The sequence below is a fragment of the Sphaerodactylus townsendi genome, linkage group LG11 (assembly GCF_021028975.2).
Source record: "Sphaerodactylus townsendi isolate TG3544 linkage group LG11, MPM_Stown_v2.3, whole genome shotgun sequence".
Taxonomy (NCBI): Eukaryota; Metazoa; Chordata; class Lepidosauria; order Squamata; family Sphaerodactylidae; genus Sphaerodactylus; species Sphaerodactylus townsendi.
The window spans coordinates 64,311,395-64,337,162 of NC_059435.1; the positions used below are offsets into that span (position 1 = coordinate 64,311,395).

Sequence of the window (25,768 nt, forward strand, 5' to 3'; positions counted from 1 at the left end):
ATACCAAATAACCCATACAATGTTCAGTGATGTCACACTTTTCTTTTCATCTGCTATAACATCAAGTCCGTATAGATTTCAACGCAGTAAATTACAGGCCAATATATAAATGTTAACCCCTGCTTGTTCAGTTTGCTGAAGGATACATTATACAATATTTTTACATTACCGTTTGGTGCCGAGAATTGAGCCTCCTTGGCCAGTCCAGCCCCCAACATCACCCCAGGTGATTTCCTTGATCTGTAATTTGAAGCCAAAAAGAAAGAGAATAAATGATTTTCTAAATGCTGCACAATTATTTCAAATAGATGGTGGACATTTCTGCAGCAGACACAAAGATTAGCTTTGTGAAGAATCAAACTTCAGTCAGTAACCAGATCAGTATTCCTGCTGCATTTAATTTCAGTTTAGTGTCTAAGTGCAAATCTGTGTATTTCCCCTATACATTCATTGCACCTTTCCAGAATCATGTATTTTTTATTCAATATGGTTTTAGCCCTCAGAGGTGTACATAGGATGGGGCAACCAGAGCATTTGAAGGGGGTGCCTTTGGCTGCCTAGCCTACTTTCCACCAAGAACTCCACTCCACACAATTCGTCTTCAGTTTTAAACTGCAGGTTCCGCCTCCTAAGTCCATCTGAGTGAAGCCTGCACCATCAAACTGTGGATTCAGCCTGGTCAGGTCCAGCTTTATACTGCTGGCTTTGCCCCAAAGCTCCCCCTCCAAAGTCAAGTGGACTTCACAGCGGAGCCAGCAGTATGATGCTGGACCCAGCCAGGCTGAGCCTGCAGTTCAATTTTGGGCTCAGCCTGGCCAGTCCAGGTTTTAACTGTAGTCTCTGCCTTCAAAGTCCATGTGGTCTTCAGAGATGGAGACCACAGCTGGAAGCTGCGCTTGGCCTTGCCGGGTCCAGCTTTGTACTTCTGGCTCCATCTCTGAAGTCCACTTGACTTTGGAGGGGGAGCTCTGGTGCTGTTTTCCATAGATATGTAATGATTTTCCTGTGTAATGGTTTTATATGTTGTAATGTAAAAGAACCCGCCAGGAACAGGAGCACTAACCATGTGCCACATACCCACATCATCAGTGGCGTACCTAGGGAAACTGGAGCCCTGGGCAAAACCTGAGTTTGATGCCCCCCCCATGGGTGGCCACCCTCCCCCACTGTGACCAAAATTTTTTTCCCACTAGGTCGTTTCAAAGTCACCATCACATTATAGAACATGCCCCAACTCACAAATCTGAACACAGCAATGGGCCATGCCACACAGCAGAAATAATTTTTTTTGAAAACATTTTCAAAATTCTTTCAAAATGTTTTATTACTGCTATGAAAACATTTTATGGTGTTGTATCCAGACCCCCCAATTGTGGGAAACAGCATCCCTTTCAATATTTAAACTGGGGACCCCAGATTCTCCCTTTAAGGTGGATTTAAAAGGAGAATCTGGGCTCCCTAGTTTAAACAAGTTATGCTGGAATCCACCCCCAAACAGCATCATTTTCAATGGTGGAGCCCAGATTCTCCTTTTAAATCCACCTTAAAAGGAGAATCTGGGCCCCCCAGTTTAAACAACATTGAAAGTGATGCTATTTTGGGGTGGATTCTCCCCCACCCTGAAACAGCATCACTTTCAATGTTTAAACTGGGGACCTCAGATTATTATTATTATTATTATTATTATTATTATTATTATTATTATTATTATTATTATTATTATTATTATTATTATTGTTGTTGTTGTTGTTGTTGTTGTTGTTGTTGTTGTTGTTAGGCATTGAGATAATAAAAGAAAGAAAGAAAACAAGCATTGGCAGGAAGGGTGTGGATTTAGAAGGAGAATCTGGGGAAATTTAGAAAGTGCCTGCATTCAGGGGCGCAATTTCAGAGTATATTCATGAGATCCTACTGGTTTGGTGATTCACCAGGTTTGGTGAAGTTTGGTTCAGGAGGTCCAAAGTTATGGAGCCTCAAAGGTGTAGCCCCCATCTCCTATTAGCTCCCATTGAAAACAATGGGGGATGGGGCACTACCTTTAGGAGTCCATAACTTTGGACTCCCTAAACCAAACCTCACCAAACCTGGGTGATATCATCAGGAGAGTCTCCCGAAAAATCCCTGAAATTTTGGTGCTGCTAGCCTAAAACCTGTGCCCTCTGCAGGCCAAAATGGAAAAAAAACAATGAAAATACAAAAACCCACAAACGAACCTGCATTTTTGGCACCCACCACAAGGAGGCGCCCTGGGCAACTGCCCACTTTGCCCAATAGGAGGAACGCCTCTGCACATCATGTGATATACTACCACTCTAAGTGGCAACACATAGGGGGAAAATGGCAGTGTGAAAGCATGTATTGACTAGAGAGCCATTTCAGTTTCCCTTAATTTTTATTTAATCTTTTCATAGCTATCTACTGAAAGGAATGGAATTCTGTAATTCCAGAAGGTATCACAATGTGATAAGGAGACAAGTGTTCCCTGCCGGATTTAGGCCAACTGCTGAAGTAGTTGAGAAGGAGGGCTTGAAGTTTTTCAAATTATAAACATAAAATGTAGGCATACTATAATAATGTATGTCATAAACATTTCCTTAATGTGAGAACAGAAATCAGTCTGCTAGAACAGAAAACATTGTATGATGGTTTACTTATCCCACCTTATCTACAGATACTTTACACTCCCACAGCTATTTTCAAGCAGGCAAACGGCCAAACATAGCCTCTTGCTAAGGTCACATGAAAGTTGTGCTCTGAACAAATAACATGGAAAAACATTCTCAAGAGGTATGCCAGAGGCAAAATCTTTTTATGAACATGGCTTTCTCTTGGAAAAATACTTAGGGTGTATTTACAACATAGAAAGAGCCGCTGAAGTGCAAATAAACATGATTCAGGATTGAGAGCAGTAAAAAGACTTAAATGGTTTATAACAGCCTTGCAAATAGTTAGGAGCCTACACATTTGATAGTTTACAAAACTGGTCTGCCTGACCTCTAGTGGCCAGGACAATACAGTCACGAGTCATTTGGGTCCCTAGTTTTCCAAGAATGCGTAAAAAAAATTATTGAGGAAATGTCAGTAATTTTTAAGAGCCTCCCTCAAAATTCTATTGTTTTAGATGATATTCCAGCGGTCGTATGTATGTATGTATGTATGTATGTATGTATGTATGTATGTATGTATGTATGTATGTATGTATTCATTCATTCATTCATTCATTCATTCATTCATTCATTCATTCATTCATGTATTAGATTTTGTAGACCGCCTCATCCACAAAGGGCTCTAGGCGGTTTCTGATTTATGATCCATTTAAATCTGCCTGTATTAAACTGTATTTTAATGGTGGGGAACTTTTAAAGTGGCTCACAGTTTGATATGGCAGGTACAAAAAAGCGTAAACATTACGAAAAAATAGAACAGAAAATATTTACTAACCTTCCCCTTGGAAAAGCCTTCAAATCCATCTGTGACAGCAAACATGGTATGTCCTTCGGTGATACCAATTCTTACGGCAGCGCGAACAGCAGCGTTCATCCCGGCTGCTGGAGCGCCTACATTTAAAACAGCTACATTGAAGTTACTCTGCAAGACAAGGAGAGAAAAATATCCTTAAGTGCATAACACACTTTGGAGGATACAATAATATGATTACACCAGAAAAAGACAGCCAACTCTGGACTGAAAGATTTAAAGTAAGCTATAGTGTAAAAAAAGAGAGGTTTTTAACATACTTGATTCAAACTTCAAGAACACTACTGCAAACAGACTGCAGCTCCAGCTATTTTGTACATATGGCATGAAAATCAGATCATATAATATTGTTAAAGCCAGGGTTCCTCTGCCTGTATGTAAACATTAGGCCAAGTGAAACCACCAAGACATTATTTTGAAAAACGTAAATAGGAAATGTGAAAGGAAAAACTACCAGACCATAGCCACACTGCCCGGAAAACCCACAGTAGTCAATAAGAGCACATGTTTGCATGAGTAGGTTGGGTTTTTTTCTAAATTCAGAATATTTTGCTGTCCTTTGTTTTTGACTTAGAAGCAATGCAAGCCATAAATACCATGGGTGCTAGGAATGACACGGACAACTGGACAGTCATTCAAAACGATATGATGGCTGGAGATCTCCTGAGATTACAACTGATCTCCAGGTGACATAAATCAATTCACCTGGGGAAAAAATGGCTGCTTTTGAAGGTGGACTCTGTGCCATTTTAACCCCATTCAAGTCCCTCCCCAAATCCTGCCCTTCTGAGGCATCATACCCAACATCTCCAGGTTTTTTCCAACCTGGAGTTGGCGACCTTATTCAATACATACCTTAGGAAGCTCTTCAGCTGATTTCTTGGTGGACAACAGCTTGTAAGTTTTCAAGTTATTCTCAAAACTCCTATATAAAAAAAAGCCAGTTACATTTAATCAAAAGTACAGTTTCATTTGTACGGAATAGAAGCAAGAAGTCTCCAGGTATATTTTTGTGAGTTCTCCATAGGAGTGTGATGGTCTCCTGGGAAGTGTAGTTCTCACCAGGCCGTTTTCAGCCTTAAGTGAACAGGCCGCTTTTTCCAGTCTGAACTAAGGTAATGGGGTGGGTGGGGACGGGACACCGGAAAACGCAGAATGCGCACCAGGCGCAGTATGGCCCAGCTACGCCTCTGCATCATCCCCTGCGTCAGTAATGACCCAATGCTTGTACAGGGGACTCCTTTACCTTCACACAAATTTTAAAAATAGGCCACTGGAAAGCAATACAATATTGTCTTGGCTAGCACACATGAAAAACACTATCATACTTTCCACGCAGCTGCACAGCCTCCAGAAATTTTCTTCCATCCATGGCTTTCTGTACTTCTTGGGTCTTTTGAAATTGAACAAAGAATAGATTTTCAAAGATTAGGAACGAACCGTTTATTGCAGTCAAAGACCAGCACAAAAATAAATCCATTATCACAAATGTTACATTAACGTTTGATTAACTCTAATAAAAGAAGCCAATATGAGTCATTAGAAAGCTACAACAGACTCTAGAGATGCACAGAATCTGGACAGTTTATTTGTGATTTACCTGGAATTTTTGGAAGAACAGAAGTAATGAAATCATGCCTGAGATCATAGTAAAAAGGTCAATAAAATAAAATGCGCTCAGTAGTTCAAACTTCCCTACTTGCGCAAGCGTTTACACATTCCCAGTAAGGTGCGCCCCATTTCTCCCACTTTTCAAACATTAGTAAATCATGCCTTCTTACAGGTCCCAAAACCGTAAGCAGTTCAGAAACGGTAACAGGTGCTAGTGGCACCAATCTTGGCCATGTGATTAGACTGCTTAAATCTGAATGACTTCAGTGGTACTTTAAACAGCCTTCCTCTGTGCAGCCTTGCAATTACTGTTTGGTTGTGTTACAGGCAAATTAAATTTTTCTGAGGCTTTCATAGGAGATACGATTTAATGTTCACTGTATTCTTTTATAGGTGAATTGTCTGGATTCAGCATTTGAGAAAGATTGGATAATTTAGAAACAGAAATTATTACAGAGAAAGGAAGTCTTTCAATGGATTCCTGGTATTATGATATTCATTACAGGATGGTGCCATACAGAATGATTTGTTTCAACAAAGTGCTTACTAATAGCTAGACTCTATTTCTGGTATGTGCAGAACAGGGAGCGTCTACTGCATTCAAGAAAAGCTACAAGTGTGTCAAGACAGAAAGGGATCAACCCTTGTTAAGTCGTCTCATAATCCTACTCAGATCTATTCACTGGGGCTCGCTTCCGGGAAAGTGTTCTTAGGATTCCACTGAAAACCCCCACCAAGATAATAAGCAGAATGCTGTGATGTTGTAAGGATTACAAAAATAATTGCCAACGATGGAAACTGAGTACTGCTACTGAAGGCATGATTAGAGTACACTGGGCCAAAGGAAGATGATCCTTTTGCCCATATCTCCCCCTGCGCTCTAAGCAAGAACTGTCCATGGACTGCTACCAATGGCATAGTGTCAATGAACTAGTAAAATGGCTCCCTGCCAACAACTCACCATCTGCACACACTCCATTAAGGGCAGGCGGACAGCTTGGTTTCCAGACAGGGACACGACACAGGCTGGAGTTTTAGGTGTAGCCTCTAGAAGGGCAAGGACAGCTTCCACACCCATGCGGCTCGCCTGAAAACAAGACAGACATTCACAGGTCTCTCATTGTACAAGCGATATTTTGATGAGAACGTGACAACTTGGACTCCAACACCTATGAGTGAACTGCTGGCTTTTTTTTTTTTTGCTGTTAACATCACCCTGATAAAATTAGAATTCATGAAGAAACAGGAAGACAGGGATTCCTCGACTATAAACCAATATCAGAGTTTCCTTTAAAATCTGGTGGGGAACCTACAACAAAGCAAAGAACTTATCATACTCGTGCATATAATTCCACAAGTGATCAAGTAGACTCTCTTTAGACTTACGAGGCCTCCCTTTCCATGGTATTTGTAAATCTAAATATACCCTTCAAAGCAGTGGTTCTCAACCTGGGGGTCAGGACCCCTTTGGGGGGTCGAATGACCCTTCAACAGGGGTCGCCTAAAACTCTCTGCATCAGTGTTCTCCATGGGGCTTTCCACACTGACAGAGTTGTACTGGTTTCTACCTAGGTTCGCCTCAGTGAATCCCCACTGCAACCAAGCTCAACGTTGTTTTGTCTCAGTTCCCTCCCACCCCTCAGAACTGTGACATCCCTGTCACAGTTATGAACTGCACCTTTCTGCTGGAACAAGGTTGATACCGCTTCGAAGGTCGGACGCATTGAAACGACACCTCATCCGTTCAACCAATCACAAGCCACTTTTGTGGCATGCGCAGAACGGGAGAGTCATGGCGGGCAGAAAGCGCATGTAACTGTAAACTGTAAACTGTAAAAACTGTAAAAAAAAACGCTCCCGCAGTAACACAAGCGCCAATCACAATCGAGGAGCGAAACAGGCACCAAGATGATCCCGCCCATTTAGCTCGGTTCCAGGGGGCCAACTCAGTTGCTGTGCGGACAGCCTGGAATCGCCCCCCACTGAAGGGAACCGAGTCGACCTTAGCTCCCTTCTGTAGTGCGAAAGCCTCCCTCTGTAAAATGGATAAATGTTAGGGTTGGAGGTCACCACAACACAAGGAACTGTATTAAAGGGTCGCGGCATTAGGAAGGTCGAGAACCACTGATCTTGAAAGAGTCACATGCTATACCCTGATGAGCTGCTAGCTGTGCTCATAAATCTAGAACAAAGTTGGACCAAAATGTCCTGTTGTCAAACCCCAGTACCACAGACACTCCTTCCAGTCTCTTTTATCTATGGAGTCAGCAGTTTAGATAAGAACCTTCAGAGGACTGAAAGCGATTGGTTGCGTTCACTCACCAAAATCCTATCAAAAGCAGAGGGGGTGCCTCCTCTTTGAACATGGCCAAGGATAGTTACACGGGTATCATATCCCAGCCGCTGCACCACAAGCTGCAGAAGAGAACCAAGTGCAGGTTAAAGAAAGGTTTGCAAATCACAACAGGTGTTTTCACACCAGCATCTTACGGTGCAAAAACAAGGCATTAAAATCCTAGCAAACTTTGAAGGATGCATAGCATACATAGAGCTAATGATAATTTCGAATCCACACCAATCCCATTAGTTCTAAGGATGCTGACCTAAATTCCTTACACTTAGGCAGGAAGCAGCCAAACATTTAAAGAACTGCAGGCAATGAAGCTGAAAATTCAACCTGTCCAAAACGGGAATAAAGGACATGAGTTCTGTCACATGCCAACTTAACTTAAAAAAAAAAAGAATGATAATTTGTCTCTGGCCTGAAACAACATTTCCTATAACAGTAAAAATAAAACATTTTGGTGAAATTGTGCAATCAAAGAGAGGAACAATTTTTTTAAAAAGCCTATGACACATCTTAGACAGCTGAGGTAAAAATATCTACTGCTGAATGTGGAGGCATAGCAACAGATCCAAGAGTAGAGGAAGGTGCCCTGTCTCATTCCTTGTTGAAGTTATTCTCTGCCTCTCAACTCTAGATCTGAAAGAACGTTCCTTTCTGTCCAGATAGACCATGAAAAAATTGCCCCTCTCAGTTTAGGCTTTTCGAAATAATTCAGGTTATTTCGCGAGACCAAGGCCCCTTCCGCACATGCAGAATAATGCACTTTCAGTCCACTTTCACAATTGTTTGTAAGTGGATTTTACTATTCTGCACAGCTGCCAAGTGCTTTGAAAGTGGATAGAAAGTGCATTAGTTTGCACGTGCAGAAGGGGCTCAAGAATGTAAATCCAACCCGTCTCCACCCACCTCACCTCAGCAGAGGGGGCTTGAAAAGAGGATCTTAACTGGCTGGCTGGACAATATGAGAGGAGGTGGACCTGTATCATCAGTAAATTGTGTAGCTGGGAGTTTGAGACTTACATCCTTAATTTGCTCTGACGTGATAGCTTTGTTATGGCAATCAATGGCGCCTTCTGCTACAATTATAATATTCAATCTTTTCTTTCGTGCACGGTTCTAGGAAGAAAGAGACACAAAAACATCTGACTAAGCATCACAAGCAAAGAGTTGAACATCATTTTTGGTTGCACTTAGAAAGTGTCTTAAAATAATTTCTACTATATCTCTGTTTAAATCAACCCTTGGCCCCTACCCAACTGCTGTTTTGAAATGAACACAAACTGAACTCAAACTAACTGATGCTAGGAGTCTGAAAGCAGAGTTAAGTAAAATAAAACAGGTTATCAAAATCACATAATAACTTATTGTCTCAGGCATCCCTTTATGTTTGCCACAGACCCCAGCACCTTCCAGAGGATTCTGGGAGTTAAGAAAGCAACAAAGGGCTGAAATCACTGTAATAAACAGCAAGATGAAAATGCAGCCAGATCTGCCCAATGAATGTGCCCTCCAACAAATGTCCTTTATATTAAGACAATTTTAAACACTTTCTGAAATGCAGAAAAAGTGAAGGCACCCTCTTCAACCCACCTGGAAAAGCCTGAGAGAAAGAAAGAATGAGCATTTGGGTGCTGTGTGGTTTCCGGGCTGTATGGCCGTGTTCTAGCAGCATTCTCTCCTGATGAAGATCTGAAGATCCTCTGAAGTTGCCAGCCACAGATGCAGGCAAAACGTCAGGAGAGAATGCTGCTAGAACACGGCCATACAGCCCGGAAACCACACAGTACCCAAGTGATTTTGGCTGTGAAATCCTTCGACAATACAAAGAATGAGCAATTTTCAGATTGTAGAAGAAGAAGAAGAAGAAGAAGAAGAAGAAGAAGAAGAAGAAGAAGAAGAAGAAGAAGAAGAAGAAGAAGAAGAAGAAGAAGAAGAAGAAGAAGAAGAAGAAGAAGAAGAAGAAGAAGAAGAAGAAGAGGAGGAGGAGGAGGAGGAGGAGGAGGAGGAGGAGGAGGAGGAAGAGGAAGAGGAGGAGGAGGAGTTTGGATTTATATCCTCCTTTTTCTCCTATGGGAGACTCAAAGGGGCTTGCAATCTCCTTGCCCTTCCCCCCTCACAACAAACACCCTGTGAGGTGGGTGGGGCTCAGAGAGCTCCGAAAAGCTGTGACTAGCCCAAGGTCACTCAGCTGGCATGTGTGGGAGTGCACAGGCTAATCTGAATTCCCCAGATAAGCCTCCACAGCTAAAGTGGCAGAGCAGGGAATCAAACCCGGTTCCTCCAGATTAGAATGCACCTGCTCTTAACCACTACACCACTGCTGTAGTAAGCTGATGCTTAATAACTTTCTCTCCCTTTGGGCATTAATGTTGCCCTGTTTGTACTAAGATTGTAAACTGGAGTACACCCAACACAAAACTGTCAGGTTGTTTCCCACCAGTCTGCTCAGCCAATAGGAAGACCTTCCTCCAACATCAAAACTCCCCCACCAGAAGAAGAGGCTCTGAAGCCTCTCTTCACTACAGAAAGGTGATGTAGTTAGCTAAGGATACAACCCGGTAAATTTTACCTCAGCCAGAATCAGCAAATCAGTCCTTTCTGGTATGTCAGCCCTGTAAACTGGCATCACCTCTAGTCTGTCTGAACCAAACTTCAACTTGTTCTGCTTCAGCTATTTGAAAACAGCACCCAGATACCTGCTCAGCATGAAAATGGATGCTGCTCCTTTTGTTAATGAAATCAAAATGGGGGCGTCATCAGCACATTAATGGCACAGGGGAAAACAGAGAACCCTGCGGTACACAGTTTATCCCACAATCCTGACTCAGTTTTTCTTAAGAGACCCTCCTTCTTCCTCATTAAAAAAATCATTTCATTGTTTTTGATCTCTATTCAAACCTTTGGTATGCCACCATACAGGTGTCCTTTTTTCCAAGAATAGAGATATCACAAAGCCAAATAGATTTATGCTTGTAATAATATCACTGAAGAAGGATGACTATTTGAAACAAATTAACACCAAAACATTAACACCAAAGGGGCAGCAATGGAGTGCTCCTGCTACCTGAATGTCCCTGAGAGAAAATAAGATGCCTGAATGTGTATCAGGGAGTGTGACTTGTATCTGTGATGTCCGGATAAAAAACACAGCTGGAAAATGCATACCCAAAAGGTCATCAAAAAGGGGTGCATTTCACAGGGGGACAAAGTGTTCATGGGACAGGATCCCAATTTTAGCTCAACCTCAAGGACAAGTTGTTTTTCAAGGAAGTTATTAGTGATCTGTCTGGGTCCCTCAGGACACAGTAAAAAAAAAACTGCAATAAAAGTTTACCTCAGAAAGTCTCATGCACATCTGATCTTCCCATCCTTGCTCAGGTGGGTATTCCGGAATAAAAACCCAATCTGCACCACAGGCTAAGGCACTAACAAGAGCTAGGTACCTAGGACAGAGTCAGAAAATTCAAGTAAGTTCAGGAAGCAGACTTTGCTGAAATGTTTACTGCTGAGGAAAATACGTACCCACAGTGTCTTCCCATCACTTCCAGGACGAAAGTCCTCTGATGGCTAGAAAACAGATCAGAACATTATTATTTATTTATTTAAATATTTATATCCCACCTTTCTTCATAGGTTATTCTGGGATTTAACCACCTCATCAGGAAGCACAAATGCAACACACGTGTATCTGCTTTCAATGAAGCAGAAAGGAAGGCATGCAGTTATGTAAACATTTGGCATGAATTCATCACGTTGTAGTTCTTTGGACCCTACTCCATGTTATCGGCAGGATTAGGGCAGGGTGTCATTGGGAAAAAGCACAATGTAACTCCATGATAAAATGTTTCTATAGAGCACGTGCTATGGAAAGAGAAAAAAAAAGCTTGGAAGTTGCCATTTGTGTCAGGTTGCCTTAAGAGATCTCTGTGTAAATGACCTTCTGTGGAGCCCTCCAAAAAGTTATAATGAACCTCACAACGATACACTGTTATGTTACATGAAACCCCAGGCATTTCAGCCATCACTAGAGCTGTCCATTAGCTGCATTTAAAATGTGAACAGCTATTCAAAGGCCCTTTCCAAGATCAGAGTACCTTTGAGCAGTGGTCATGATCGCATCCACAACTTCAATGATTCTGTGCAAGGCGGAGTCGGTGCCAATGGTCATATCCGTGCCACAGAAGTCATTATCAATGGAGCCGACCATTCCCACAATGTTGAGGTAAGAGTACTTCTTCACAGCTTCGTCGTCAATCTCACCTGCCAAAAAGAACAGCTGCGAAATATATATCCAAACATTTGATGAATGCACTACTGCATCTCCAAAAAGCTTTTATAAAAAATTTGTTGCTATTATGTGGGGGAAAAGATAGTCCACTAACAGCCCCATCCAAACCTGGAGGTGGCGGGACATGGCACCACACGGTGCCCCCCCACTGCCTTCAATGGGGCTTTCCAGCGATCCAGGAAGTTCAGAAAAGCTCCAAAACTGTCACGTAGGATTTAAAGGACATATGCCTCCAAAAGGTCAGCATACGTCTGAGGGCTAGTGTGCTACATAACCGGTGCTAACTGCCCCCCCCCCCCCGGAATGCCCTGTTCCCTTCCCCCCCGCCCACATACACACACTGATGTTGAGCAGAGGCGTAGCTACCATGGGGACATCCGGGGACAAGCGCCCCGGGCGCCACCTTGTGGTGGGCGGAAAAATTGCAGGTTCGTTAGTGGCTTTTTCTATTTTCCAGGGTTTTTCCCATTTTTGGCCTGCAGGGGGCGCAGCTTTAGGCTAGCAGCACCAAGAATTTTCCAGAGACTATTGTCAGGTGGACTCTCCTGATGATACCCGCCACGTTTGGTGCAGTTTGGTTCAGGGGGTCCACAGCTATGGACCCCCCAAAATGGAATTGACCCCATACTCACATTTGTTTCCAATGGGAGCTAATAGTAAAATGGGGCTACCAATTTTTGAGGGTCCATAACTTTGGACCACCTGAATCAAAGCACTTCACTGCTATTTCTTTGGTGAGTACCATTAAGGATATTCTCCTGCTGACCCACCACCTGAGGTTTTGGTGAAGGATTTGGTTCAGGGGGGTCCCAAAGTTATATGCGACCCCCCAAAGAGATGCTCCATCCCCATTCCAATGGAAGCTAATGGTAGATGGGGCTGCCCTTTTGAGGGTCCATAACTTTGGAAGCTTCCCTGAACTTTCAAACTTCACTAAATCCTTGCAGTGAGTTTAATCAGAAGGAGTCTTCTGAAGATAGCCTAAAAGTTTGGTGTAACTGTTAAGCTTTAAACATTGCTCCCCTGACAGGCACCCTCTGGGTAAATTTTCCCCAGGTTCTCTCTTTAAAATCCACCTCCTTTGGAGTGGGATTTAAAGGGAGAATCTAGGCTCTTTGTGATTGAAACATTGGAAGAGTATTGTTGGGAAGGCTTTCAAAAACCAGATTCAACTGGTGAAGTTGTGGAGTTTTACAGGCTGTGTAGCCGTGGTCTGATAGATCTTGTTCCTAAGCGTTTTAGCTTCTGAATCTGTGGGCTGGCATCTTCAGGAGGGTGTATCACAGAGAGAAGTCTGTTATAAAGAGAAGGCTGGACACAGTGTATAATAGACTTTCTCTCACCTGTGATTCCCACACCTCTGAAAAATACCAGCCACAGATGCAGGAATGAAACATTAGGAACAAGATACGCAGACCACGGCCACACAGCTTCCAGAAAACCTTTACAATAATCTCAACATTGAAAATGATGCTGTTTGGGGTGGGAATCCTAATTCCTGGAAACAGCATCACTTTCTTAATGTTATTGTTGTAAACTAGGGCGCCAAGTGTATCCCCTTAAGGTGGACTGATAAGGAGAATGTGGGCTCTGTAGTTTAAACAACATTAACAGTGATGCTGTTTCAGGGTGGATTCCCGCGTCTTCAAAAAATAGCATTACTTTCAATGTTGTTTAAACTAGGGAGCCCTGGGTGTGTTCAGATTTGTGTGTTGGGCCATGTTCTATAATGCGATGGTGACTTTGAGATGACCTGGTGCAAAAAAATGTTGTTTGGTAGAGTGTGGGTGGGGGAGGAGATGCTACATAACTAGCAAATGGGACGCAAAACTCAGATTTTGCCCCGGGCTCCATTTACCCTAGCTACACCTAGGGTGTAGCTCCATTTACCCTAGCTCAAATTTCCAGATTTTGCAGCAGCAGGACTTAGATGTGGGATGTCGCGTGACCTCCACAAAGAGTAAGTAGGAGTTAGCCTTAACTCAGGGAGGTGATTGAATGTGCTGAAAGGCCTGCTTTTGCACTCCCTTCGAGCCCTTTCAGTTTCCCCTTCCCTTTGGATGGGGCTATCTAGATGAATACAACTTTTGTACTGAATGAGAACTATTTCCTGCTTCAGACTAAGTATATCTGGGTAGGTTTGCTCAGTGGCTAGATGGGATATCTCCTAGGAATCCTATTCAAGTCCTGCCAAGTTCCATACAGACAGATGAGACGCAGGTAATAAATATGTGTCAAATGCAGGGGGAAAGAGTAGACGAAGAGCAGTTACGTTCTTTTGACAGGATACTTTTGTTCCCCCTTTTTCAAATCATGTAACAGGTTGGATCGCAGCTTCTTTTAACAACCTTACTTCAAGGGAAATCCCCCCAGAAGCTTCGCAGCAAAACTTACCTTTTCTGGCCAGCTCATCTAACAGTCCACTCCACTCTTCACGAAAGAGGTTAGCACCTGTTAAGCTGCCATCCCCACCAATCACACAGAGGTTAGTAATTCCACGCTTCACCAGGTTGCAGGCTGCCTTCAAACGGCCTTCCCGGGTCCGAAAAGCTTTGCAGCGTGCGCTGCCAATCACTGTTCCCCCCTATAAGAGAAAAAAATAGGGTTCTGTTTCTATTTGGGTGCTGTGGGACGTGCATATTTATCTTGTATTTTAATTTTTCTTGCTTTTCTCCCAAGACTCACCAAGTCAACTGGGGAAAAAATTCCCACTCCCTTTGCCATAAGCACCACAAGTCTACAAGTGAGTCACCTTGCATTGGAAGAATATGGTCTAGGGCAGTGATGGCGAACCTATGGCACGGGTGCCAGAGGTGGCACTCTGAGCCCTCTCTGTGGACACGCGCACACAGAGTTCATCATGTGGGGGGGAATCATCCCCCCCCAACACATCTAGGCTGGCCTGGGCCACTGGACTTGATGTGCGTGCACCTCAGCGGGCAGGGAGGACTCGGCTGGCAGGCCTGGTGCCTGTGCTCCAGGTGGCTGCTGCTTGGGGGTGGTGGTGGTGGCAGAGATGCTAGAGGGGCGCAGAGCGGCGCATGTGGGACTTGCTGGAGGCTACAGCAGGCTGGCCCCTGCTTGAGGGGATTATTCACGGAGTTAGGAGATTGCTGTGGTTGGCACTTTGCTTAATAGAAATAAGGAGGTGGGGTTTGGAGTTTGCCAGTTTGGGCTTTCGGATTCTCCAAAAGGTTAGCATCATCTACTGGTCTAGGCGAAAAGACTGAGTAGGTGGATTGTGCACTATAGGCTTTAGGTTCCTTTTTTCTTTTTTATCCATTTGGCTAAAATAAGAGCATCATTTTCTTGACCTGTGAAGCTGAAAACACTTTCACCCACCACTGTTTCCTCTGTGACTCGGTGATGATAGATCAACCAGTTTATTCTTGTGACAATTCATAGCCACTGTTTGTCTGATATACCCTCGCTGCGGAAGTAGTGTGATAATTTTCTACAGGGAACATTTCACTTTCTAACAACACTTGGCAGGCATCAGGAAAAATGTCAGCGGGCCCCATGGTACTTATGGGCACCCCACTGGTGACCCAGAGTGAAGCCTCGTCTCACCCAGTATCTATCAGGCCATTAATCAAGATCTCCCGGTTATTAGTCAGCTTGCCTTGAGCCATAAAGGATCCTATCACATTAGTATTCTGCCAAAGAATGAACTTTACCCACATTTGCATTCTCCACAAACAGAAGTCTGCCTCGACAGTACAATGAAGGTGACTTAGAGTTGCTCTCCGAAGTCGTGAGTCACCAGCCTCATCAAAAACGTCCTCCTGGAAAATTGCCCTCTGCTTATTTACTTGGAAATGTTTCCAGGACCCTGAACATCCTCTCGACTCCTTTGACCAGTCAGAGATTGTTCCTGACTCGTCCCCATTGGCTTTTTGCCTCTTTCCAAATATGGGCCATTTTTTACTCAGACTCTTTGCCCGGTTACTGGGGACAAAACCTGCCAGCAAAGCGAGCTTTTTCCTGCCCAGGTCTACTGTTGTTATGAATGGGGAACCCTTCATTGCAGACCCCGGTCACATGTCTCTGCTGCTGCTCTTCTTGGAATTACTTTGAATTATGTGTGGCTTGGATACTTGGACGTCTGCCTGGGTATTCATAGCCGCCCTTTACCTTCTTGTCTGACTGCTTTGACCCATTTTCCAGTATGTAGGTGCTTGGAACAGTTGATATTCCAATACATTTTGACCACTTGACATTGGGGGTCAAGATATTTGCATTTTTTCCCCTCAACATTTCCCTCTTCACTCTAACTGGTTTCTCAGTAATCCTCCCCAGCAATGTTCCCTGTAAGCTGCGTGGTCGCGCAGGCACCATATTGGAATTGCACAGATTGGGTGGTTGCCCATGCTGGCAGGGGCTGATGGGAATTGTAGTCCATAACATCTGAAGTGCCAAAGGTTCACCACCATGGGGTTAGAGGGACTACTGCTTCCAAGCATACAGAGGCACCTTGCCACTTCGATAAAACGTTATGACTGTTTCTGTGGGTCAGGTATAGAACCTAAACTAGCAGCTCTTTGGAGCAAGAGGAAGCTGAAAAGATTTCTTTCTTATGCTCAGGCTAGTTTAATGTGTGTTCGGGCTCAAATGGGACAATGGGCCACAGTCACTGACATATGCCTTGTGCCTGTTTCTTCCTCATCACATGCAGCAACTGGCCACACTGACTATTGAAAGCTGTGACATTTCACCTAAGAAAAATGATTTAGGTCTGACAATTATCTTCCTTGCATTATTACTGCACTTCCGCTTTCCTTTCCTTTTTATGCCATCTAGTTATTAACAAGTTTTTTATGTTTGTATTGCTTTTATCTATATATCTAAAAAGCAAACCGTGCATTTGTTAGTGATGGTATAACTCAGTAACTGCTGGGCCAATTCCTCTGAAAATTCCCAGCCACTATAGTCAGCCAGGCGAGAGTGTTTTTAGATGTTCACATACCTGAAATTTCACACCTGGCCCAGGTAAAACACCTTTTTCCTGGCGCTCCATGGTGAAGGACATGCAGCTGCCTGTGTGTAACTGTCACCCTTAGAATGTTCGTGCAGCTTAGAATGTTCACTCAGATGGCGAAATATGAGCAGTGAAAACAGTACATAGGCCATAACTTTCGAGGTGGAAGTGAAACACATACACTGCGTTGCCCGTGTGAAGGCGATCAGGTGAGGAGTTCCCTCCTCTCTGCATGAGGTACCTTTCACTCTCTGTGCCTCACCCACTACTACCACACAACACACCTACTCTCATACACATTCAGCGGAGGGAGAGGGAAGGGACGGAGGGGGAGGCGTGCAAGGAAAGAGAAGTGAGGGAGGGGACAGAAAATGAGGGGTGGCATGCAAGGGAGGGGAGGAAGCAGGCCCAGCATCTGGATATGACCCACCCACCCTAGCGGAGGGAGAGGGAAGGGTCTGTTCCTTTCCCATTTCACCACAATAACCCACAGCAACGTATGGCCGGGTACCGCTAGTCATTTTATATTTTTATATATATGTAAGCCACCTTGAGTCCCTTGGGAGATTTATATATAAAACTGATACTGGTATTTCTTTCTACCACATCCTCAGCATTCCTACTAGGTATACAAACGCAGTGAAATTGGATATCCGGAAGCAAAAGCAACTCAGATGAGCCTTATGAAAGACACAATTGTCTGGGTGAGTTGGACCTGCAATTATGAAATTATCAAGCTCCTTGCTAATTTTTGATGATATTGTTGTCCTTGACAGAAGATCCATCACCTATCAGCAGCATGAGTGGAATGTTTCATGGTAACAAGGAACGCCAATGATATTCCTTTACTGAAAAACTGTTAACGATTGATTGAACAGTCCTAATCCTTCTTCTCTGAGGCAGGAGATGGAACCAAAGCCATGCCTAGAGTTTGCCCTCGAAACTATGACAATCTGCTTGGGCGCTAAGCTCTTTTGATTCCAAAACATCTCTTGGCAACGCTGTGGTCTTACGTGATGCAGTTCACAGCAGGCAGGGAATTGCCAGAGGAAGGCAGAGAAGAGGCATGGAACTTGCCTCCAACAACAGGAACACCATTTAGACCAATAGTAATACTGTCATGAAAGCAAGCAAGCAACTTAAGAAGCTGACACACTAAAAGTGGGGGGGGGGGGGGGCTGAGAGAAAAGTAGAAGAATGAACCAAAGCTCTACTACTTAACCAGACCATAAATGCTACTCCATTGCTCATCTTGTGCAGTGGATGTTCCCAACGCAGAAGAGAATCAGGAGTCAGGGATAGAACCGAAACTAGGCAGAACCTGGCTAATGAAGCAGACCACATGAACACAGGAAATACTGGAGAGGAACAGATAACTGGAATCCAAAATATACATATTTCGGACTTTCTTTCAAGGCAGAACATCTAGTACTGAGTCAAAAGTCTACACAGGGCTACACATTTTCCTTAATTATTCTGATTTTAACCTTTAAACATTCGGGGCCTGCTTAAACATTGTCCTTGATTTGTTTCTTACCACTTGGAGGATGCTTGAGACACTTTCCCATGAAACTTCAGCAATGTTGTCACCTCCATCAACCATGCCTTGGTATCCCTGTAGAAAAAGGGAAACACTTTAGAAGCCTGATGAGCAAAAACAAACATCTAAGCAAGGTTAAAATTAATGCCGAGTTTGAACATTGGCTTAAGAAATCTAGCTCCAAATTCTGTCTTCGGTATCTGTCATACATCCTAATATAGAAATGAAGTTAGATTTGTTTGGTGGAGTTTTGGTTTGTTTGGTGAACTTTGGGTTTGTTTTTAGATTAAGAGTAAGTGCCATGGTCAATTTCACTAATCAATACAGTACAATAACTGCTGATAGTTGGAATTCTGGGTGGGGGGGGGGTAATTTCCATCAATCCTTGCTCAATCTCGGCTAAGAAAAACAATAACTTCAAGAACCTTCAGAAATAACAATGACCCTGACTATTTTAGAAGCATTTGCATATACCCCCCCTCAAGAACATGCAGCAAAAAAGGATTTTAGATTCTAGAGATTTTCCAGTGGGCAAAATACATGTATATGCATATTTAAATTATTTACATGCAGTGATTAAGAGGGGTGCACTCTAATTTGCAAAACCAGGTTTGATTCTGTCAGGGGAATGCTATCTAGGTGATTGAGTTGCATTCCCGGAACTGTGCAACTGCTTAAATAACAAATTGCTGCTGCTAGAAAGATATATGTAACCAGCCTGCTATATGCATCCACTGCCATCTATGCATTCTTTCCTTGATCTTTACTTATGGCTTCACACGCTTTGTAGACAGCTAGGCTTGCCCTGGTACTCCTGTCCCATGGGAACTGTGTACTTCTATTATCTCGTAGGTCAGGAAGCCAGGTGGCTTTCTCTTGCTTTGTGCAGCTGACCTTGGGACACCTTAGCTCCAAAGACTATTTTTTCTCAAACTCTTGGGAAAATGGGAGGGGGGTTCTCTACGGGGGATAAAGGGGACTGTGAATGCCAGCTTTGTCAGAACTGGCTTTGCCAAGTGTGGTGGTTCAATGCCTATTCAATAAATGCTACTGATCAATACTTCAGAGTCCATTTATTGGCTTAAAGTTGCAAGACTTAACATATTCCCTGCTTCACCACATGAGTGGCAGACTCTAATCTGTGGTTTCCTCACTCCTCCACAAGAACCCTGCTGGGTGACCCTGGGCTACTCATAATTCTCTCAGAACACTCTCAGCCCCACCTCCCTCACAAAGTGTCTGTTGAGGGGAGGAGAAAGAAAGGTGATTTTAAGTTGCTTTGAGACTCCATAAATATAGAAAAAAGCATGGTATAAAAACCAACTCTTCTTCTTGGGGACACTTGGTTTGAGTAGGTTTAGTGTTTGTGAAAACATTAAAATCCTAACCATGCTTTTCCATGTCATTTCTTCATAGACGGTTTTTAGAACAGCAGTTGGTTCTATTTACTATTAGGTAGTGTATGATTTCCCTGTATGTCTAAGAGGATGCTTGTCATAAAAAGAAACTGTCATGAAACCTCAGTTAAGATATAAAAGCTTCATCCAAGAATGATACCGGAAGAGAAACAGTTAGTTTCAAAATATTCTTTGACTTTATCTCAAATGTTTCCAAAATGTGATTCTGATCATTCACTATGTGGAGAAGGGCTAATTTCTAGTGGTGTTTGGATACATGGACCTGTTGTATATTAGATCCAACCAACTGGTTTGACTAGTCTTACAGCACCTAGAAAATGAGGTCTCTTTCAGAAGTGGAACATAAATCTTTTAACCGAAAACCCTTGAGAAACAAGCTTAGATCATCATAAATCAAAGCATTTAAGATCAGTGAATCAGACCAATAACCTGTCTAGTTTTACATAGTTGGCCAACCACTTGTGGAAGTTCAAACAGAACATACAGACCAGGGGCCTTCTCTGCTGATGCCTGCCCACACTGGTATTCAAACATTTGTTCCCTGCATATATGAAGACTCCCTTCAATCACTATCATTATTAGCAATTGATAGAACTTTCTTTCATGATTCTGACTAACCCCCTTTTAAAGCCATCTATGCTTGTGGTCATCACTACCCCCACTAACAGGAAATTCCAACATTTTGTTACTCATTGTGTAAAGGAGAATCTGAAACTATTTTTCAACCATTTCACTGGGTGGACCTCAATTCCATCACTATGGGATAATTTTACAAACCTTTACCACTTCTCTCTTTAGCCATCTCTTTTTAGACCAAAAAGTCCCAATCTTTCCTTATTTATTCTACCACTTACGGTACCTATGGCCCATTAAAGACAGCCCAACCTTATGTTTGTACAGAAGAAACACAGCAAAAGATTCAGATGTCCACCTAGACCAATGTCAAAGCCCGCATCCGCCATCCTAACCACCTTTCAATCCTTTTTTAATTTTACTAGTAAGTTGCTTTGTTTAGGTTACAGTGGGTTCAGCTGACTTCGATACAAAAGGTAGTTTTCGTTCCAGTCAGCTGATCTATGGCAGAATTGGTTCGGTGTATCAGTGTTAATAGTTATTGGTTATGTGCAAATGTCTTGGCACCTACGTCACTATGTGACCACCTCATTGTAATGTCAGACCTTCTATATGTATTTTGATTTTGGGGACACCTTTGAAAGCACAGTTCTGATCTCTATTAGATTGCTCTCTGCACCAAAAATAAACCTACATTTTTTCATTACTGATGCCTTACTTGGACAAACACCCTAAAATAAGCAATCAGGCCATCAGCACCAAACTCCAAAGGCCAACACAGTCTCACACTAATATCTTTGTGTAGTATGTGTGACAGTTGCTCTCCACATCAGTATAAAGATGTTTAACGTTATACCATACTCAATGTATGCCACTGCCATGTGGAGTTATTCTCTCATCTGGGCAAGGAAATCTCAGTTCACATTCAACTTGTTTGACTATTCTAAGTGCATCTTTTTGATGAGCAAAAAAGATGGCGGTTGCCTTCATGACACTATAGAAAGCTACTCACAATAAAAAGGGAAAGCGCCCAAACCTATATGTTCCAACTGTCCTTAATAAATCACTGTCCTTATTTTGCCTACTGTGGTGATGTCAATATAGCAATGCAGCTGACGTGAGCATCCCTGACTAGATGTAAGCCCCACAGGAGGCTGTGGAATCTCCTTCTGATTAACATGGACAGGGCTGAGATAAAGTGCTACATGCATCTGAGTTGCGTCCATGATACCATAAATGTAGATAGCTCTCTTGTGAGATACTATGTAAAATGCATCGAGTCTTCCTCCACCAAGCCCCCCACTCCAAGCCCCAATTGGCCATGCTGGCAGGGGCTGATGGGAATTGTAGTTCATGAACATCTGGAGTGCCGTAGGTTCGCCACCACTGGCTTAGGCAATACAAGGCAACAGAACTACATCCCAAGATCTGATGTTACATTTCTCCCTGTTCATCCGGGATAGCCCTGATTTTTCTGGAAACTATCTACTGTAGCACTTTGATGCCAGCGTCTATCTGCACGTGTGCTCTAAAGTTACCTTTGTGTCTCTAGAAGTCTAGAAATATTTGAAAGCAAGCAGAAGCACCTTGACTTTTACATATACAGTGCCAACTCATACTCTCTAGCTGGCAAGATTCATTTGAGCCTATTAAGTACCTTGGGATATATTAATTTTGCTTCAAAACTATAATAACCTGTTTTAAAACTATTTATCTAGCTCCTTTCTCAACAACTATCTATCCAAGTAGCTGCTGCACGTTCTGGATGTGCAGTTATCCTGCAAGCTAGTACAGTCATATCCACTGCCAAATTAAATATTAACAGTCTTAACTTTAGGACAGGTGAACTACTGTGGAATGAAGTAATATAACATACAATTAAAAGTGTCCAGTGAACATCAATTATACTACACTACAAGTCAGGTTCTAGTTCTTACATATATTCATGCACAAACCTTTCTGTCAAGGCTACCTTTAGATAAATGTCACGTTTTGGGTAGCCGCTCATATAAACGCGTTCAAAAGCTGGTCAGTCATGGAAGCAATTTATGCATTTATTTTTGGTTTGCATTTCCTGAATTATAGCTAGGACAACTAGTGTGTTATCTCAGCTCCAAAAAGTTCAGCTGACAAACAGTAGCTGACAAGGGGGCTATTTTTTCCCACAACCTCATGGTATAATTACTTTTCAGAACAACTAAATCTCAGAGAACGGGGAGGGAAGAGCGTGAGTAAATGAGAAGGCAGCAGAATGACGAACTGGCATTCTTCATTGAAGCATGTCAATGTGAAAGTATCAGGAATATTCCGTTCCACCAATTTGTGCTAAGCAGAAGCAACAACCCTCTTTCCCCCATCTGCAGTCCTCTAGAGCGTTAAGAGTTGCCCTCACAGACAGCTGCTGCATATGACCAAAGATGTGAAGAGGCTGTACCACCACCCCATTAAAGCTGAAACGAAATGGCATGGGCCCAAGAGGTTCACTGCACAGTTGAGCCTTTTTGTGAACTTTGAAAAACCATGACGCAAATATTCACAACAGCCACTCTGAAAGTAGCTTCAGTGTTACAAAATAACCTCCAATAGTCAAGAATAATGGACCTGCAGGGGAAAAAAAGGAAAGGGAGGCAGTTGTCAATCACTGTCAGTTGTCAGCAACTGTGAATCAACATGCCACAGGCTAGGCCTAGGACAGTGGGGACTTGGGTGTGTGTCCCGGCATCATGCCCAGTTCTGAAACACCTTGGGCCTCTTTACACACATCAATAGTGTTCTCCCACTACAGCCAAGAAGACAAACCATGGCCCTTTCCGCGCAAACCTATTCAAAAAGTTTTGAGGCAGGAAATAAAATATTTTCTCCATGGAGTTCAAGAATAATGGACCTGCAGGGGAAAAAAAGGAAAGGGAGGCAGTTGTCAATCACTGTCAGTTGTCAGCAACTGTGAATCAACATGCCACAGGCTAGGCCTAGGACAGTGGGGACTTGGGTGTGTGTCCCGGCATCATGCCCAGTTCTGAAACACCTTGGGCCTCTTTACACACATCAATAGTGTTCTCCCACTACAGCCAAGAAGACAAACCATGGCCCTTTCCGCGCAAACCTATTCAAAAAGTTTTGAGGCAGGAAATAAAATATTTTCTCCATGGAGTTCCGCATTTCCCCCCCCCCCTTTGGTCCTGAAAACGTTTTATTTCCAGCCTCAAAACGTTTTCAGTGAATCCCCTTTAAAACGGATTCTTTAGGCTGAAATGTTTTCAAATCGGGCTTCGCTGCTGTGCAATCTCTTCAATACATTTTCCACACCTTTCTGCCGTCCCCAAACTTCCTCCTCGCTGCCATTTTCTGAGCTCACTCCATTCCACCTTGTCTGTTTATTTTAATTATTTCTGAGTTTTTTTCCCAGTTTTTGGAGGGTTAAATCCTCGAAGCATCGTTTATGCAAGCCGTGAGAATCGCAGCAAGAAGCACTGAAGCATCGATTCAACACATAACTAAAAAAAGGGGGGGGATACCTAATAGTGGCCTGGAATCATCTCAAGGGGTGAGTGCGGACTAACATCATGGTAAGGGGGAGATTGAAAAGGTTTTACAAAATGTTTTACAAATCTTTTAGGTAATCTGTCAGAAAGGGCCAACTTCTTTACTTCTCTCCTACCCCATGAGAGCAACCACTAAGACTTTGGCAGATCCCTCTGCTTATTACGTCTTCAGCTGGTCGCTCAGACACTATGAAGGCAGGGCTAACCCTTGACCAAATGGATCCCCAAGTGAGGAGTATCATTATCTGGCCCCTGGAGATCTCCAGCTATTACATTTGATCTCTAGATGAGTTCCTATGGTGCAAAAGGCAGCTGAGGAGGTTGCATTATATGCTGTTGACGTTCCCCGTCTCCTCAAACCCTGATTCCTCTCCTAAAACCTCCAGGTTTTATCTAACTCAGAGCTGGCAACTCCAGTTCATACTGAGTAGAAATATTTAGAAGATAGCTGTGCCCAAGTCCCTCGTGGTATCCATGCTGGTGAAGAGGAGGTTAAGAAGCTTATCAGCGGCGTTTCAGTTCCGACCTCAGTCGGTTCAAAAAATGACTCTTTTTAAAAATTACATAACCATTTTCGAGAGCAGCATGGGCAGGAAGACAAATCAGTCTGAGATAATGTTTTGCAGTTTTGCGTGCCAGGACAGAAAAAAAGGGGAAAGAAAAGGTTTCTTCCTGCCCTAAAAGCCATCCGCTTCCTTCAGTCGGGAGAGATGAGAAAATACTCGTGAGTCGAAAGAGAAACTCTGAATACTGGCAGGCTGGTGATACACTGTGTGAACGCTCAGTCCGTTGCTGTAGAAATACCACAAAGGGGGCTGTGGAGAACAGTGCTCTTTTTGTTCGCACATTCTTGTGTTTCACAGCTCTTCAACGGCTGAGCCGTGAGAGCAGACAGACATGTACTTGCAGTGGACAGAGTCAAGCAGACCAAAAAAAAAAAAAGCTGGCATACAGAAACAAGAACATACAGCAATGCCCTGTTTTGCATTCAAGCAACAGAAATCCTTTCAGATGCCTGAAACACTTGAAAATGGGTTGGATCCAGCCGTTTTTTTTTTCACTCCATCTCACCGAATTCCTCTTCTTACCACAGCACCCATTCCACATAGCTTTTTCCGTGCAGGTCTCCTGATCCCCAACATAGCTGCTTTTGGTGAATAAAAGGGAAATTCCTCCTTTTCTTTCAGCAGAAAAGCTGGCAAGATCTAACCCAGTGGCTTCTCTGCATGACTTCTCAAGCAGCTCTGGCAATGAATCGATCCATGCACGTAACACCCTAAACTCCACTTCTTGCACGTATTGCATCTGTATTGTTAGCACAGGCTCTCCAAATAGATAGTTTTCTGTGCATAAATGACTTGAACAGTTTGTAAGACAAAACATTAGAGCAAGAAGTTTGTCTCCAGGTTGTCTTGTACAGACTCTTACATCCGTTTATGGAATAAAGTCAAGCCCACTGTCTAACACAAGAATTCCTCCTACTGGCATAAAGGATCACAGGTGGTACTCATGAAAATGCAGGTAAGGGCCATTGACTGTGCATTTATTCAACAGAACACATATTCAGATACATACCCAAATGCATATGGCATTGGAAATTAACTGCGAGTTGTAGAAAACCTTCGTTTCCAAAGATTCAGGAGGACAGCTTTTTCAGTCATTGTGGGTTATCTCTCAACCACTTTTTATCCAGCGAAGTTACTTGGCTGGTGATTGACACCTGCCAGTCAGAATACTGGCTGCAAAGCTCCTCCGCAGAATCCACAGGCAGCAATTGTACCATCAATCCTCCCACCAGAAGGGTGGGGCATAACTGGTGTTGCCAACATGTATTTTAAATGTATTGATATTTGTATATTTTGGACGTGGGTTATGGAAACGTCATGAGCCTCCCTGAGCCCATAGGCAGGGCCTGGATAGTTCCTGGAATAACAACTGATCTCCAGACTACCCCCCACCCCCCCACCCCCGAGAAAATTGCAGCTTTGGAGGAT

The 25,768-nt window shown here is 43.2% G+C and overlaps 1 protein-coding gene across 3 annotated transcripts in view; it reads right to left on the bottom strand.

Moving 5' to 3' along the window:
- The window catches only part of LOC125441245 (phosphofructokinase, platelet), a 54,523-nt gene that overhangs the window by 13,402 nt on the left and 15,353 nt on the right, over window positions 1-25,768 (bottom strand). For all 3 annotated transcript variants that reach the window (XM_048511701.1, XM_048511700.1, XM_048511699.1), the window contains exons 3-14: window positions 18,239-18,316; window positions 14,118-14,307; window positions 11,530-11,695; window positions 10,958-11,002; window positions 10,770-10,878; window positions 8,456-8,551; window positions 7,411-7,503; window positions 6,050-6,175; window positions 4,806-4,870; window positions 4,333-4,402; window positions 3,442-3,588; window positions 170-240 (exon numbers count right to left, since the gene is read on the bottom strand). In XM_048511701.1, coding sequence (XP_048367658.1) covers window positions 170-240; window positions 3,442-3,588; window positions 4,333-4,402; window positions 4,806-4,870; window positions 6,050-6,175; window positions 7,411-7,503; window positions 8,456-8,551; window positions 10,770-10,878; window positions 10,958-11,002; window positions 11,530-11,695; window positions 14,118-14,307; window positions 18,239-18,316 — 1,256 coding nt within the window. The remainder of the gene's footprint in view (window positions 1-169; window positions 241-3,441; window positions 3,589-4,332; window positions 4,403-4,805; window positions 4,871-6,049; window positions 6,176-7,410; window positions 7,504-8,455; window positions 8,552-10,769; window positions 10,879-10,957; window positions 11,003-11,529; window positions 11,696-14,117; window positions 14,308-18,238; window positions 18,317-25,768) is intronic.